Source organism: Stigmatopora argus, chromosome 14, assembly GCF_051989625.1.
Source record: "Stigmatopora argus isolate UIUO_Sarg chromosome 14, RoL_Sarg_1.0, whole genome shotgun sequence".
Taxonomy (NCBI): Eukaryota; Metazoa; Chordata; class Actinopteri; order Syngnathiformes; family Syngnathidae; genus Stigmatopora; species Stigmatopora argus.
The window spans coordinates 11,252,029-11,268,967 of NC_135400.1; the positions used below are offsets into that span (position 1 = coordinate 11,252,029).

A 16,939-nucleotide genomic window follows, 5' to 3' on the forward strand; every position below is an offset into this window, starting at 1 on the left:
GTTAACGCAGCCCACGAACCAACCCGAGTCTGACACCCTTGCCCTAGACAAATTGGATTGGACGCTTATCGCTGTCAATGACAATAACACGATCACTCAATTCCACCTACTGTTGACGCTGAGAAGTGCAACATAACATAAGATGAATTTAAGTTTCTTGTGCGGCCATATTCAATGATATAGTATTTTCTTTGCTGCGGGACAATAAAAAAAATGGGCAGAGGCCCACAGTTAGCCCGCAGGCCGTAGTTTGGACACTGCTGCTTTAAGGGGACGAAACATGAAAAAAAAGGCATCTGGAGGGCTCATTGGTTTTCCTTTCAGTCTGGCTGTCTGCTGGGCTCATTCCCACACATCAACTCACCGCTATATTTTTCTTTCCTTTCTGAAATCTTATCCTCGTCTCTCACACACACTCTTTTTTTGTCTCACCCTCTCTTCTTGCTCCCTCTCTTTTTGGGGGGTGTAACTTCCAACCGTTTCACATCAACTGTTTGTTCCTGCAAGGAGTAAGATTCCCAAAATAACATGAAAGCAGCAGTAACTCAGTGATATTAATACACAAATTAGATGTCTACTGTAACTGGGCCAAAGTTATTTATTTTGTTTTGGGATGCAGAATAAAGCTACCCATCGGTAAAGGAAAGTAGTCAACATCGGAGGACAAAGCTATCAAAATTAAAAGTGGGGGGTAAACAAAAACTACACCAGATGGCTTGATCATTAATAAGACAAAGTTAAACACATAATTAAAGTTGATCAACAGGAAGACTCCGTTTTAATGCCAACCTGCCTACTCCTACAAAAGTGCATCTCAGACTATAAAATGAGAAGATACAGAAAACAAGAATATCCTTGTCCAGCATAATTATTTTTATAATTCATGGTTGTTAAACACATTTTTTCACCTTATTCTGATCGTCTAAAACTTTTGTGTAGTACAAAACATACTTTTGTTTGTTTCTTTTGACGATATCTTTGCATATCATATTTTATCGCTTTGTAGCCCTTAACACATTGAACAGTCGCTGCCAGGTTCCCCAGTCAAAATGGATTGGTCAGCAATTGGCGTCAATGGAGAGGCAAAGATTTTCAACTTAAAAAATCAATATTGAAAATCCAATCTTTTTCATCCGATATCGATCTTTTAAATGATTAAAAAAAGGACATAATTACCAATCACATAATCAGATCGCGGATATCCCTAATACATAGTAATACATATTTTTTTTAAATTATTTTGTTGTTTGTAGGCCTTCACTCATTTACCGCCAAGACTGAAAAACAGTCCAAATGACTTTGTCCATTATTTTAGGAGTGTGGCAACACTGCATCCAAGCTAATTGGTAACAATGTTTGTGCTAGACTCCATTTGATTTCATCAATATGCCCGACTCAAGCCTGTCCTCACTTCACATATCAGTTTCTGATGCCAAACGGGACGAGATGCTCAGTGTGTTTATTTGTTTGTTTTACATCCTTGCTGAGAGAGTAGGCGGATGTTGCCACACACAGATGGCAGTTGTGGCTGGGTACGTGCGCGCTTCTTCTCGTGTTCCGATGTATACTTAGGCATTGCGTGGAAGACTTGCAGTCTGCTGGCCTTATGCTGCTTCTGTTTCTTGATCTGAAACACACACACACACACACACCACTAACCCACACAGTCGCTGTATTTTTAGATAGCTTATAGCTTTGGACTAAGCACAAGGCAGAAAAAAAGAGAGGTGGTTGAAATGGGAGGAATATTGTTGTACGTGGGCATGACTTTTTTTTAAACCTGTCACGCACAAGATTTTAAGTTTTTGTAGCATATGTTTAGTTGGATGTTTTTTTTCTTCTTTTTCTATTGAAATCTCTTAATTTTATACGTGTTTATTATGCAAACCCAGGTATTTACTGTAGTTTTAAATGGCAAGAACTTAGAATTTTCCCCAAATGAATCAAACTGTTTGCATGTAGAAAACAGCTGAATATGTGAATAACTCCATTGAAACAGACGTTTTGAAAATTGAGATCTCTGCTGTGCTTTTAATGAGATTTCAAAAATGGATACTATTTGGAATGCAATTATAATTGTCAAAGTCATTACTTCTCCCCACCCCTTCAAATTTGAGGGGTTGTAAGATTGTAAAATATTTTCTTTTCTACAGTCCTTCACAATCATGCATTGTTATTAAAATGTTCAGATGTTCAAAATACATCATACATGAAGGTTTACTGTACATACACCCACTCTGCATGTTTTTAGCATTTAACATACTTCATGTATTTAGAAACAAAAATAATGAAACTTACTTTGCAGGGTCTTAAGCTCCTAAGAATAATAGAAAAAGACAATATTGACCTTAACCTGAATATTGACAATAAACATAGCCATGGGCCTAAGAATGTATCACTTAAGAAAGTTATATTATGGGATAATGAACAAAAGACACAACGTAGTGAGTGCATGACATCATTTATGGAAGTCATTTATTATTTCCTCATTTTGAAAATGTTCCTAATTGTGCGGTTTACTAATCATTTGTGTTTTCCAGCAGACAGACGATCCTGCACAGACAGATAGTCATCCAGCAACGCAGACTGTACCTGAGTGCACAGACGGCAAGGTTCAACCCAAAAGACTACATGTCTCAAACATCCCCTTCAGGTTTAGAGACCCAGACCTCAGACAAATGTTTGGCGTGAGTACAAAATATCAGTCCATTTTTCCCTCGGATTTGCTTCAGAAAATGAAATGTGGGGGGAAAATACTATTTAGCCTAGAACACATTGTATCTGTAAATTATTGACATTATTTTCTGTTGCTGTAATGATGGTATGCTCTGTATTGCTGCTGATTTCAAAAGTGACCTCTCTGTTTTCATTTAATAACAGCAATTTGGAAAAATCTTAGATGTGGAAATCATCTTCAACGAGCGTGGTTCGAAGGTCAGTGATTATTTTTCTGAGCATTTCTAATAGTTCTATTTAAGGATTTATTTTTTAGTGTTAACTCTTTTGCTAAGGACAGTTGAAGTATTTTTTTTTAAATATAAATCCATTCATGTGGAACAAAATAAAGGAATTGTACACTTTATTTTCTGCTGACCAAAAAAACTGGGTAGATGGCTGCAGTTACAAAATAGTTACAAATTAATTACAGCAAAAAAAAGAGGGCTAATGACTGACTAACGTAATTAATGAGGAACAACATTTTCACATTGATATTTTACACGGCGTATTGGTTGCAGGTGTTGAAAGATAATCAAATATCACCTCTCTCAATTAAATGAACAAACTGAAGAGACATGGCAGATCAATAAGGCAGCATTGAGATATTGTCCTTGGACTAATGTTATCTAGCTTACTGCCATATGACTTTATCACATGCATCATTTCATTTTCCAAGTGAAGTTTTAATGGTAAAGCACACTACAGTAGTGTATTTTTTTCCCCAATGTTGCCTAAATGTGCAATTAAATGTGATCATAAATGTAACAAGTGGACAAAAGTACAAATACAAATTTTGCTCTTTTTTTGCGCAGGGATTTGGATTCGTAACATTCGAGCATAGTATGGAAGCTGACAGGGCCAGGGAGAAATTACACGGCACTGTGGTTGAAGGCCGTAAAATTGAGGTATGTGTGCTCAAATCTTCCTTTCTTCTTCTCTCTTTTCCTTGTCCTATTTGTCACCTATTGATACATGCGTATGAATAAGGTATTGTGACTTTCTAGATTTAGTTGCAAGGAAAATTCCTAAAAACGGGCACGAAACGACAATAGGTAAAAGCCAACTAATGACAGAGACCAATGCCAACAAATCAATAACAAAGCAGGACGAGGACTGCAGACCATTGACATGCAGACAAATTCTTCGGACATGAATATGTCAAAGAAAAATAGAGAAAGATCGTGTGTTTGTGTGTGCATTCAATTGTGGACCACAACACACACATCTTATAGATTTTCTATGAAAGGGCATTCAAAAGTCAATTTACGTGTTACTTTTGTATGTGCCTGCAGTTTTCTTAAAACCACATTCAGTCAGTAGGCGGTTTTATTTGTTGCGCATTATTTCCCAAAGTGTGGCATAAGGGTGGAAAAAAAATCTCTCTACCACATTTCCTGCACAGGATCAAATGGAAAATGGAACCTTTCCCATGCCACGTTTACACAAGAGCATTTTAAAATATAAATAGAAACTATTGTGGCGGCCTCACAATGACATGAATCTTTTTGTTTATAAAAACAATATTAGGCCAAAAGTGTTATTTTGGCTATTTCATTAAAAAATATATAAATACTGAATGATATCTGTAAATCATGGAAAATGCACTTGAGAGAAGGTTTTTAGAAAAATTACTGTTTACAGTGAGGACGGTTTACTCTTATAACTCTTATTCAGTTCTGATATATTACTTTTGGCTAATATATCTGGAAATCTGCAGGATGGGGCCCTTATAGCTTTTTTTCATTTTTTTCTTGCGTCCGAGTTCTCCTAAAAATCTCTATTTCAACAAAATCAATTAATTTTGTTAAGCCTGACTGACCTGAAATAGGAAAGGTTCAGTCTGATTTGACTTCAGACAGTGAGACCAAAAAAGAAATGTGTATTTTGCACACAAACACAGTGTAGTTTTTCATTCACTCTCAAGCTGGTTTCCCCACACACCTGGGGTACTCGAAGACTTCCCCCATTTTTTTTTTTATTTCTCCAACTTCAGCCGCTATTGGCATAGTGAACTTCGTTCCTTGGAGGGCAAAGCATCTCTCATTGGTTCGTGAGATTGTGTTTGGGGGGTCTGCACTCTCAAATTTGGCTTTCGTTTCCTGCAGCCTGTTCACGACATGTTACAGCCATCATGTTCAAAATGAAGAGAGTGTTTGCGACAATGAAAAAAGCAATCATGCTTATCAGTTTGAATATTAAACCGCTTGTATTTGCAGCAAATTCCTCTGAATGAAGGATGACAAGGATTTGATAATCCTTGTTTATATTTCATTTTACACTGTCACTGGAATTGATGGTCATTCAAGAAAAAAACTATTTATATATTTATATATATATATATATATATATATATATATATATATATATATATATATATATATATATATATATATATATATATATATATATATATATATATATATATATATATATATATATATATATATATATATATATATATATACCTGTTCGTCACATCTTGTATAATGAATCCCTTACTTCCAACATAATTTTGCCTCTTAAATGACTTATTGTAACTTATTTAATAATAATGGCATATTATTTATTAACCAATCCCAGGGTTTTCCAGAATGAATACGTCCTTAAATCATTGCTACAAGCGACTGATTGAAAGTAGGTTTTCTTTTATTTTTCAGAAATAGTAACAGTTTTTTTTTATACTGGTTTAATGAAAAGACAAAATACCCTTAGAGCAGGGGTGTCAGACTCGGGTTGTTTCGCGGGCTGCTTTAACGTCAACTTGATTTCACGTGGGCCGGACCATTTTAGATATAATATTTAGATTTTTTTAAAATAAATTGATTAAAAGAACTGGATTAAAAGCCCTGAATATTCAGTTTTTTATAGATCTAAAACAATGTTTATTTTAGCTTTTTTTAAATATATTTTTAGATTTTACAAAATGATTTTTGAACTAAAAACACAGAAAAAAAGATTAAAAAATTACAATTATTGATTTAAAAGGGGGAAAATCAGGAAATTTAATATACATCTATACTCATTTTAATTTGATCCTAAAACAGAAAGTCCGCACTCATGATTTACTTTCCCGGGCCACAAAATGATGCGGCGGGCCAGATTTGGCCCCCCGGGCCGCCACTTTGACACATGTGACTAAGGGGTTAAAAAAAGAAGTGGAGAGCTAGAAGAGAGAGTTTGTGCAGTGGAATGATTGCAAAGTTTTCTTGGCCACCTGAATACAATGATGCTTATTCCTTTCTCATTCCCTCCTTCCAACGGTAGCTTGTTTAGGGCCCCATCCAACAAAGTTACATCGGTAACAGTACACAAACAAGTGGGCGGGGCCAAAAGGTTTGGGAATGGTAAGTGTGGGCGAGCAAGCCATTCTGCCAGCATTTCCTCTCTCTCTTCCTCTCGAACGTTTGCAACGCTAAATCTCACGTGACATTTCTTTTTGAATTGTGGTTGGGTTGATGCTGTATATTGACTTTATATTTTTTTTCCTAAGTGACCGTAAACGTGTCCATTCACTAAGTGTTCTCCTAGAATTGCGTGTTGAAGCGATACGGACTGAGACATGATCCATTTTGCACATCCGTCAGAGATTGTTGGAAAATAATTGATGGATTTTGGTTTGACGATAATGCATCTGCATTTGACTTTTCCCTGTTAACTTTGATTTTATCTTTGGAATGATTTCAATGGGTGGTTGATTGACTTGATGACACGATCTCTGTTGGGATTTTTAGTTTCCACGTGCAAGTCCAGGCTGTTGTCCGAATGTGAATGTTTTTTTTTGGTGCTTTATCTCAATTTCGAAGATTGACTGGATGTTGCATAAATCTTCCAGCATATTTTCTTCTTCCCCGCCTTTATTGACATTTCTTCTTTTTTTTCCCTTTGGTTTCATTTTCCTGCTTTTTGCATGCATCTGTGTTCACAAAATTAGAGAAATCCCCAAAATGCATCTGATTTTTTTCTCTTTCTTTTGCCTATTTATTTACTGAAATGTCACTTAAGTAGAGTGCATGGTGAAAAATAATAGAAAATATGCAAATGGAAAGGAAAGGTGATTTGTTCTGGATGTGTTTTTCCCCCCGGTGTTTCTGAATGCAACTGTGAAAACACACAAATGACATGAATGTTTATACGGACCTGTGCTGCTTCCTTACTAAAAAAAAATTCTTTATACACAACACAAGAAAATGATGCATGCAGACTTTCACAAGCTGTTATTTACAGTTGCACAATTGTTATAATTCAGAGTTCTCTCCCTACCCCTTTTTAGGTCAACAATGCAACAGCGCGAGTAATGACAAATAAGAAGACGGTCAACCCATATGCAAATGGTAAGCTTAACATAAATGTACTAACGCACTACATGCTTGTATATTTGCAGCATAGTATGTGAACCAACACACAATGTGGAATTATCTTAAGGAAGTTTTTAATATGTTGAGAAAAATTGGTAGAACATTTTTTTTCCAACTGAATACATTGCATATCGCCAAGATGCCCAGTTTTTATTGTCCCGCAGCAAAGTGGGAAAATACTGTTAAATGTGGCCCACACAAGAAGCTTGAGTTCAGCTTTCAGACTGAATGGAGCTTGTCACTTTTACAGCGTCTCCATTAGCTTAGATGTTAAAACCTGACATATTGGATTAATGAGAAATTGTGCTTTGAAAAGTGTAAAGCAGTTGAATGAACCTGTTTACACTCAAACATATTGTCATTCTTGATTTGTGTTTTTTTCAGGCTGGAAGTTGAATCCAGTAGTCAGTGCTGTCTACAGCCCAGAATTCTATGCAGGTGAATCAATGTTCTTTCCTTAATTTAGCATTATTTTAACTTATTCACTGTCAGCGCAGGTCAAAGAGTATTTATGTGTGGTGGTAGTTGTTAAAAGACTGAAATTCCTAGACACAAAACCATTAGTGTCAACATTTTCACTTATCTATCTGCCTTCTGCTTGTTAATTATCTATCTTTTGGCATATATTTCAAGTTGAATCACTCCTCAGCCATCAATTTGGGATTATTTAGAGATTTGTCATGTTCCTTTAGTGATATTAGTAACTATTGTGGTCCCTACTTTAACTCAAGGTGACAAAAGATGAATCGCTACGATTGGCAACCGCACTCCTTTCCTACTCTGTCTTTGAGAAACCCTTGTCCTTTGGCCCAAGCGTTCCTTTTTTTTTTATTAGGTCAATGAATGCTTCACTGTTTCTATTACCATTTCATTAGATCTCCCTTTTGAAGAGAGGCATAATTAGGAAAGGAAATCATTCCTCGATCTTCCTCTTCACTTTCTCTCAGCGCGGTCTCAAATTACACTTGGTGTCACCAATTGATTTAAGCGGGGGGGACTGGAATGCTTACGTGGCGCTGCCATTGACGGCAATAGACGTCCAATCTACGTCTTGCCCCTCCCGGTCGAATAGATTGGACGTCTTGCACCGTCAGCAGCAGCCAACGCGCTAAATGCAAACCCAGTCATCGTAAACAAAAGTCATAATTCATGCACGAAAGGGTAAAATTACAAGTTTAGCGTTGCATATCATATCGACTACATTACTGAGGTCTATTTCCGATACACATCTTTGTGTGTTATGACTACCAAATAAAATGAGGAGAAATTGCTGCTTGATTATAAGGCTTGAACTGCACAGTGGAAAAGCAGGAAAAAATGACTCCTGCCTGTGGGGGCACAGGCACAGGGGGTCATATTATTTTATTCATAGCATTCATTTATCTTCCGGACCACTTATTCTCACGAGGGTGTTGGAGCCTATCTTGGCTAACTATGGGGAGGAGATGAGGCACACCGAATTGGTGCAGGGCAACAGGAGGAAAGCGACCTTTGACATATGCTCTGACCCTTAGGGACAGTTCGATCAATGCTTGGCCCCAGTCAAATTGGATTGGACATCTTTTGCCATCAAGCGGTTAAAAATTAACGCTCGATGGTAGCCTCCCCCAGGTGAATTTGATGTCTTGGTTGGAAATGAGTTAGGGCTTCAAGCAATAAAGTCATTCAGAGGTATTAGGATATTGCAATATATATATATATATATATATATATATATATATATATATATATATATATATATATATATATATATATATATATATATATATATATATATATATATCACAACCAAGAAAGCCCAATTCATCACATAGAATTATTTTTTTTTACTTTGATTTCAATTTGTTAGGGTTTTGACTCTTGAGATCACGGAGAGGCACTGTTTAATCAGGCAATGTTCATCTCATCTTAAAACTAAGAAGCACAACAAAATATAGGTTCAATTTAAGTTTCTTGTGATGGCCTTATTCAATTGTATTAATTTTCTGTGGGCTCCAAATTAAAAAAAAAAAACAGGCACCCATCTATATGTCTATAGTTTGGACCGTGACCGGACGTTTGGTCGCCGGACGTTTGGTCGCCGGACGCTTGGTCGCCCGGACGCTTGGTCGCCCGGACGTTTGGTCGCCCGGACGTTTGGTCACCAGGGTGATTATAATTTTGAGAGCTGGTTTCAACAGTAGATATTTAGATATTAAACTCTCTCTCTCATGAATATAATTTTGAGAGCTGGTTTCAACAGTAAACTCTCTGTCATGTTGTCAAACGTCCGGGCGACCTAACGTCCGGCCGACCAAACGTCCGGCCGACCAAACGTCCGGCCGACCAAACGTCCGGGCGACCAAACGTCCGGCCGACCAAACGTCCGGCCGACCAAACGTCCGGGCGACCAAACGTCCGAGTACCAGTTTAGACACCTATGCGCTCTAATGCGCAGGTTTCAATAATTCTGTCAATTTGGAACTGTGACATTCTGGCATATTTTTTTCTCCAGTGCCAGGTTTTCCCTACCCAGCAGCCAGTGCAGCAGCAGCAGCAGCAGCGGCATACAGAGGAACCCACCTACGAGGTCGAGGACGAACAATCTACAATACGTTCAGGGCAGCCGCTCCACCTCCCCACATTCCAGCCTATGGAGGGTGAGAATTCTTCTTTAATTTTTTCTTTACTTTTGTTGTTGATTTTCTTCCACTGTTCAAGTGTTTTTGTCTGAGTTCTCTGAGGCGCAAGCCCCAAAACCGCTCCGAGACAGCGAAGCGATGCATGCAAGCCTCACACTGATTAAAAACTCCCCCACTTCTGTTGCATGCTGAATTAACCCGTAGGCATGCTCCAGGCCTTGCTTTTCATGGAGTCATGGAAAATTATTGTGTACTTGGCCTTGGACTGCGCTCTGTTTGGGTATAATGTCAGAATGTGTCGTCATCTACAATTCAAAGTACACTAATTCACGCAATGGTAAAAAAAAACCCTCTTCCAAGCCCCCACTCCTCTTCTAGCCTCCTTTTCACCAATGCTTCTAAAGAACAATTGGATGAACCCTTGGTGGTTTGACACCATTTGATTGCTATTTCTTATTGTTCGGCAGGCTGCGTCTTTTCCCTCAGTGTTCGTAAAACCCAAATATGAGGTATGAGGGTGGTATGTGAGACATCTGAACGTCTACCATACTTTCTGTGTTATTGCAATTTTTGAGCCATTGCGTCTGTTTCATATAATAAATATGTATTACCTAGGTTTCAAAATGCTGAATTAATGTCTCCAAAGTTGTGCAATATTTTGCAGTCACACAATAATATCTTTCAGTACAACTGCGACCCGCTGACGGTATTTATTGGCCCCCAGCAAATTAGGAAAATATCATTAACTACGGCCTGCAGAAGAAGCTTAAATTCAGTTTACGTTCTGTTGCACACTAGATAGAACTATTTCCTTATACGCTGCCTCTGTTAGCTCATACGATCAAAATGTGGCAATACATATTGCAATATCATACTACAGTGGTACCTCTACATACGAGCAGCTCTACCTACGAGATGCTCTAGATACGAGAAAAATTTCGAGATGCGAGAAAGCCAGGTGGCCATGACATGAGAGGCTGTTTATCATTGTAGCGCACTGTCTTTTTGCCGCATCTCTTTCGCGTATAACAGATATCAACGAGCACTGGGCGGAGCTTGCATTTTCTCGTGTCACAGAGCTTGCTCGTTGTCATGGATGATATCGTGTCACTTGGAAATTCCTTGGGGCTGGAGGTTAACGAGGCAGATGTGAGTGATCTAATCGCCGAGCACCACGAAGAACTAATGACACAGGATTTAATCGAGCTCCAGGAGAGTGAACATTTGGAGGTGTTGCGGGAACTCAGTAGCGAGGAGTAGGTGGACGAGGGGGGCCGCCTGGCTACAAAGGATATCAAAGACATCCTAGCGAAGTGGCAAGAGTTTTCTGATTATGTAGAAAAGAGGCACCCTGACAAGCTGGCAAGTGGTCGCGGGTTATCGTATTGTGAGGACATTTGTGCGCCTCATTTTCGAAATATTTTGAAGGGAAGGCAAAAACAAACAACTCTTGATGCGTTTATTTTAAAAACTCCCGCTGAACGTCCAGGTGGAGTCAACCCGGAGAACAAAGAAATTAAAAAAAAAATAGAATTCAGTTTTGTGTAAAGTTACATTAAACGTATGTTTGAGTGTGTCTGTATATATTAATCCAAGTTAATTTAAATTTGTTTGTTCGGTTACGAGTGCATTGCCGTGGATAAAGACCCCCCCCCCCCCGCCTGTTTCTATGTCCGTCTGTGTACCCTCTGCGTAATCAGTCTAATTTTAGTTATATTAAACACATTTTATAACTATTAAACCACTAGTTATGTGTTACTTTGTTAATAGATAGTGAATTAGAAGAAATAAAACATTTTTTCCAATCCAATATCCTGTTTTTGGTGTTTTTTTCAGAGGGTTGGAACGACTTAATTTGTTTTTAGTTCATTTCAATGGGAAACGTTCGTTCGAGTTACGAGAAGATCGACATACAAGTTCAGTCCCGGAACGAATTAAGCTTGTATGTAGAGGTACCACTGTACTTGGGACTCATCTTGCATCATTAGATTTTTCTGAAAGTGGCCCTGGGGATAAAAAGTTTGGACACCGCCTTCTTCAATGACATTTGTGGCCGTCCCCGACATAAAAATAAATAATGCTCATTTTAACAAAATGAATCCATGAACAGCAAGCCATTTTTTTCAACTGAACGTTTTTAAAGCCAATCTTCAGTACCGCATGGTTTTTGAATAGCTTTCAGGGGCTCATTTGACCAAACTGGCAGTTTGATTGTCATAGGAAGAGATCTGTGTTCTAGACATTCAAATGCAATTTTCTGTTTGTCTGTTTTTATCTGAATTTTTTTCCCCTTTTTTACACATTAGGCCAGAGTGGGGTGCTTGCTGCATTTTCTTTTTTTGACTCTAGTCTTAGTCTTTATTTTCTGTTGGGTCTCGTTTGGATTGTGGATATGAGAATTAGTTGGTCACTAGTTAGCCAAGTGCCTGCATGTCAACATGCACTAATATGGATGTCTTTTTTTTATTTTCTTATTTGTTTGTTTTGTTTTGTTATGTTGATTGTGTGTGTGTTTGTTTGTCTGTGTTTGCATCCTCTACAGTGTTGTTTACCAGGATGGATTTTATGGTGCAGATATTTATGTAAGTACAGTTTACCGGTACGAAATTGCATGTGACAGCCATCTCCGGTAATTGCATTGAATCCCCAAAAAAATCCTACCGTTAATACAATCTTTCCTTTTACCTGCTGCTTTTTTGTTCAATTAGTAGCTAAGAAACGACTGTATTGGAGATATTGTGTTTGGTGAAAATTGATTTCAAGTGTTGTGTTCTGCATTGTTTCTGTAAAGCTAAATCTGTGTTATACGGGATTGCTCCTATAACCTTTGACTTGCTTGTCCACCTTAACAACCCTGTGAATCAATACTTCTAGTCAGAAAATTAATATTGTGTACATGACTGAAGGCTTTAAGTGCTCCTGAAACTCTTTACCTTGCTCAAAGGAGTGTTTTACCAATGCAGGAGACTTCATGTGACAGAGAGCTTTAGTTTTGGGGGGTATTATTAGTCTAATAGCATAATTGCCTAAGTCATTTTTTACTTAATTTAACTATATCAGTGAACAAATTCTAATGTACATGCTTGAAATGTTTTTAGGTCTGATTGTTAATCCACACAAATTAAATCAAGTCAATTTTGTTTTCTATAAACATTTATGAATGAGGTTGGCAATTACCGTATGTTAATAGGATAACAATAGATGCAGTACTTAACATCTGTTCGAAGTTTAAAAAGAAAAAAATAATTTAAATGTGCCCAACCCTTAAAATCAAGAAATAAACATTTATGGTACCCTGTTTTAATCATATGTAGATATTTCATTTTTATTAACCACTTAAAAAATAGCCACTCTAGATTTCTTTTTACACTTGAACATCGATGAATCATTAATGAATATCTTTTATTTGTATTTCTTGTTTGATATTGCGTATCCTTTGAAATAAATGCAGTTATTCCACTATGAGGCGTTTTAACTATTTTGAACTAATACGTTTAAATTAACTTCAATTTCAATGACTAGAATAATGCTGTTGGCATTCTTACTCGAAAAACGGAATGTGATGCGGGATGTTATGGAAGGAGACTAGTGTTGTGAGTGTGACATAGCTGTAATATAACTGATGGAGTAAGTGCTCAGAAAGCATTCTACTAAATTTCCCATGTGAGTCTTTAAAGTACAAGTATCTCAACCCCGTGTGTTTTACCCAGTCTTTCTAATTATAAAAATGACTCTGCGAAACATGGGAAGGGAGGTTGAGTGCCACTGTCGTGTTATCTTTGGCTTTTACTCAAGACTGTAATGTAAGTTAAATTAACGGATGGTGCATTTAAGTAATGCCACATATTATGATAGCCATCGTGCAAGAGTATCCAAGGGCCCAGTTTTTATTGGCCTCACTTGTCAAATGATGAAAATGTGGTTGAGTATGGCCCACACAAGAAGCTTGAGTTCAGCCTACATTCAATTGAGCTTCTCAGCTTGAACAATGGACGGTGCTAGTTACTTAAACAACGCCTCCCACGTGACATGTTGAAATCCATGTATACATCATAAACTCAATCTTCAATAGTTCTCTCAATATCATGTGTGTTTTAGGGTGGTTACGCTGCCTACAGATTTGCCCAGCCTACTGCTGCCGCCGCCGCAGCTGCATACAGTGACAGGTAAGCTAAACAGAAACAATTGAAGTACTAAACATGTTTTAAAAAATGCATGTTATGGCATCCAAAGTGTATGAGATGGAAAACAAAGAGCTGGCCTTTTTCAGCGGTAATTGTTTTTCTTGATTTACATTTTTCTATTGGCCCTGAAAAGTGGTTAGCAGTTTTTTAACACACCTTTGTCTCTTTATACAATGAAAATTATTTTATTTATTTTTAAGCCCCAAACCCGATTTACGTTGTGCACAAACTAATTCAAACGCAATATAGTCGCCCATGCAGATATGTTGATGTGCTCAGGCAGGTAAATATGAGCTTTCAACTCTTAATAATTCACACATGAAGTCAACTAATGAAGCTATGTGAGTGCATCATGTCATTGTCTGATTGATCTTAAACTTGGATGAAAGTCATCACAACGGGTCGTCCTCTTTAAAAACAACAACCTCTGTTATCATCCAACAAATTGCCAATGAAACACAGCATTCGCTATTGATTAGCTCTTTTACCGTGTGCTGCCGCGTGAAATATTTCATTAAAGTTACCATAACTTGTTTGTAAATCCATATTACACTGTTTATCTTTTCACCTCACGGTCATTTTTAAAAGTTATATTGGACCTAAATTGCATTAGAATTTGTGTAAATGTTGTGGTTTAGCCCACACTTCCACGCTGATGAGTCGTAAGGGCTCTGCACTGTGAGATAAGATAGGTCAAATGCAGTGCTGGGATGAGTGGGAGTGTTTGATGGGTGCTGCTGTTGAATAGCAATGTCCAAAACTAATCGGGATTAACTTCTAATCGCTTCAACCACTGGGCTGCTATGCAAATCTGCTCAATTATGGGCACACACCCTAGCCCCTGATTGGCTTTTATCATGGAGGATTAACACAAGAAGGCTGGGCGGAGGGGGATTCTGGTCAGACATAGCATGACTAGACGAGTAAGCGGTGGCTCTGTGTTTCGGTTAAACTATAAGCTATAGAGAATGTGCTTCATGGTCCCACAATTATTCAGGTTATATTGATTTTTTTTCTTTCAGTTTTCCCTTGTTTTGGATTTAATCGTTGTGTAGGAAAGTCCAAACTACGGCCAATTGCAGCTGTTTTTATTGACCCGAAAGACATTTTCATTGAAAATGGTTCGTGCAAGAAGCTTAAGTACACCCCGCCTTCTGTTGCACTTTTCATCTTAAAAACTAGATGGAGCTAGTCACTTGAAAAATACCTCTACGTTAGTTCAGAAGTCAAAACTGAACCAGATGTTCAACGTAGAAAACTGTGGAATTATTTTTTAAATTTATTTAAGAATTCATTTACATTGAATGCAAATTCTATTGAGCTATCTCAATAGTTATTTTCTTGACTTGTTTACAATCGCTAGAATTTTTCTCCCAATATATTTCTAATATTTCGACCAACAGAAAAATGGTAGCAACATTTAGCGAATTTTGGCCTGGATTATAGTTGAAGGCATTTTGGACCATTACGAGCATGGACAGTCTGTTTTAAATCACACTATGCAAAGCTTCCCCACAATCATTTTAATAATAAGCCCCAACTATCTCATTTGTTTGTTTTATTCTAGTGTGTTTATATATGAATAATAAAAAAAAAACTATCCGTTCTTTTTTTTCTCCCATGTCTCTGTAGTTATGGACGAGTATATGCTGCCGATCCCTACAACCACACTCTCACCCCAGCAGCCACATACAGTGTTGGTGCCATGGTAAGACCTTCACACCTGCCACACACACCCTTTTCTCATTTCCGTCTTTGTCAGGAGTGTCCAATTTTTGTTTTCTAAAGATCAGAGGATACAGGGTTATTTAAATCTTTCCACTTTCCTTAGTTAAAATAGACAATAATTAAATATATTGTGCTCCTGTACAACATTAATATGAATGCAGTATATAATGTCAACCTTATCCAGTTGAAACAGATTTGACCATTAAAACTCTCTATGGCACTGAACGAGTTAAGGGCTACTAGCAAAAATACAAAAATACAAATAATGAAATTCTAAATTCTAAGATGGGAAATGCAACAGAATTTAGGCTGAACTCAAGCTTCTGATACGACATTCGATGATATTTTGATCATTTGCTGAGGGCCAAAAAATAATAGGGCAGCGGACCGAGTTTGGCCCGCAGGCCGTAGTTTGTTGTTGTTGTTGTTGGCTACTTTTATGAGGACAAAGCAATGGCATATTGTATTCATTTCCTCCTTTTGCTGAGCATGTCACTTGCTTTAATTGTGTTTTCATTGTTCAGTACCGCAGTAGGTGTGGGCAGGAGTGGAGTGGGAATAATGCAAGCTAAGTGGCCAATTATTACATTTTGTTTCACTGATGAGGGAAAAGGCAAAATCATGCTGATAATTCTCCGGGCCATTTGAGATTTTCGATTCAAATTGTACATTACAATGAGCTAATCATCATAATTGCACTCATACTTATGAACCCATTCATTTGGCAGTGTACTTAAGCAGAGCAGCGATAGTGGGCTTGTTATAATACAGCTGGAAGTCCCAAGTACACCTGGGAGAACTAGATTTTACTGTCACTGGACAGTTCCTCTTTGTTCTGAAAAGTTAGAGTCGTATAAATATGTATTTTTTTGTCTCGCAATTTTCATATACCTCTGGATTATTTTGTTACTTGTAGCCCTTAACTCCTTCACTGTCATTGATAGATGTCCAATCCAATTCAACTGAGGCTAGCAGAGATATGTATGTATGTGTTAGCATGTACATACATACATATTAGTGCTGCACAATATGACAATATGCTGTATATCATTGTGTTTAATTAATGAAAGTGGAAGGATGTTAAAGTTGAAAAAAGTTAGGACACCCCTAGACTAATAACACGGTGTGCAATTATTCAGGGCTCTTACCTAAAGTTTGAATTCTCACACATTCTCTAATTTCTTTACTAAAAAGTAAACATGACATCTGATAAGTGAGCTTCATGTAAAAGAAATTTGCAAAAAATACTTTTTGACTTTGCACAAATTGTCTAGACTACTGGTAATGCAGAAAATGTTTAAACACAAAAAATGACTCGTGGCAAGTTGATTTT

The 16,939-nt window shown here is 37.5% G+C and overlaps 1 protein-coding gene across 9 annotated transcripts in view; it reads left to right on the forward strand.

The window, feature by feature from the left end:
* Positions 1-16,939, forward strand: part of rbfox1 (RNA binding fox-1 homolog 1) — a 69,675-nt gene that overhangs the window by 47,819 nt on the left and 4,917 nt on the right. For 4 of the 9 annotated variants that reach the window (XR_013304853.1, XM_077618712.1, XM_077618709.1 and 1 more), the window contains 9 exons: positions 2,541-2,687; positions 2,881-2,934; positions 3,531-3,623; positions 6,989-7,049; positions 7,458-7,511; positions 9,568-9,712; positions 12,237-12,276; positions 13,793-13,860; positions 15,511-15,586. Coding sequence is in view for 7 of the 9 variants with exons in the window: in XM_077618712.1 (XP_077474838.1) it covers positions 2,541-2,687; positions 2,881-2,934; positions 3,531-3,623; positions 6,989-7,049; positions 7,458-7,511; positions 9,568-9,712; positions 12,237-12,276; positions 13,793-13,860; positions 15,511-15,586 (738 nt within the window). In the remaining 2 variants the exon portion in view is untranslated. The remainder of the gene's footprint in view (positions 1-2,540; positions 2,688-2,880; positions 2,935-3,530; positions 3,624-6,988; positions 7,050-7,457; positions 7,512-9,567; positions 9,713-12,236; positions 12,277-13,792; positions 13,861-15,510; positions 15,587-16,939) is intronic. The other 5 variants (XR_013304854.1, XM_077618713.1, XM_077618710.1 and 2 more) reach the window with 4 other exon arrangements.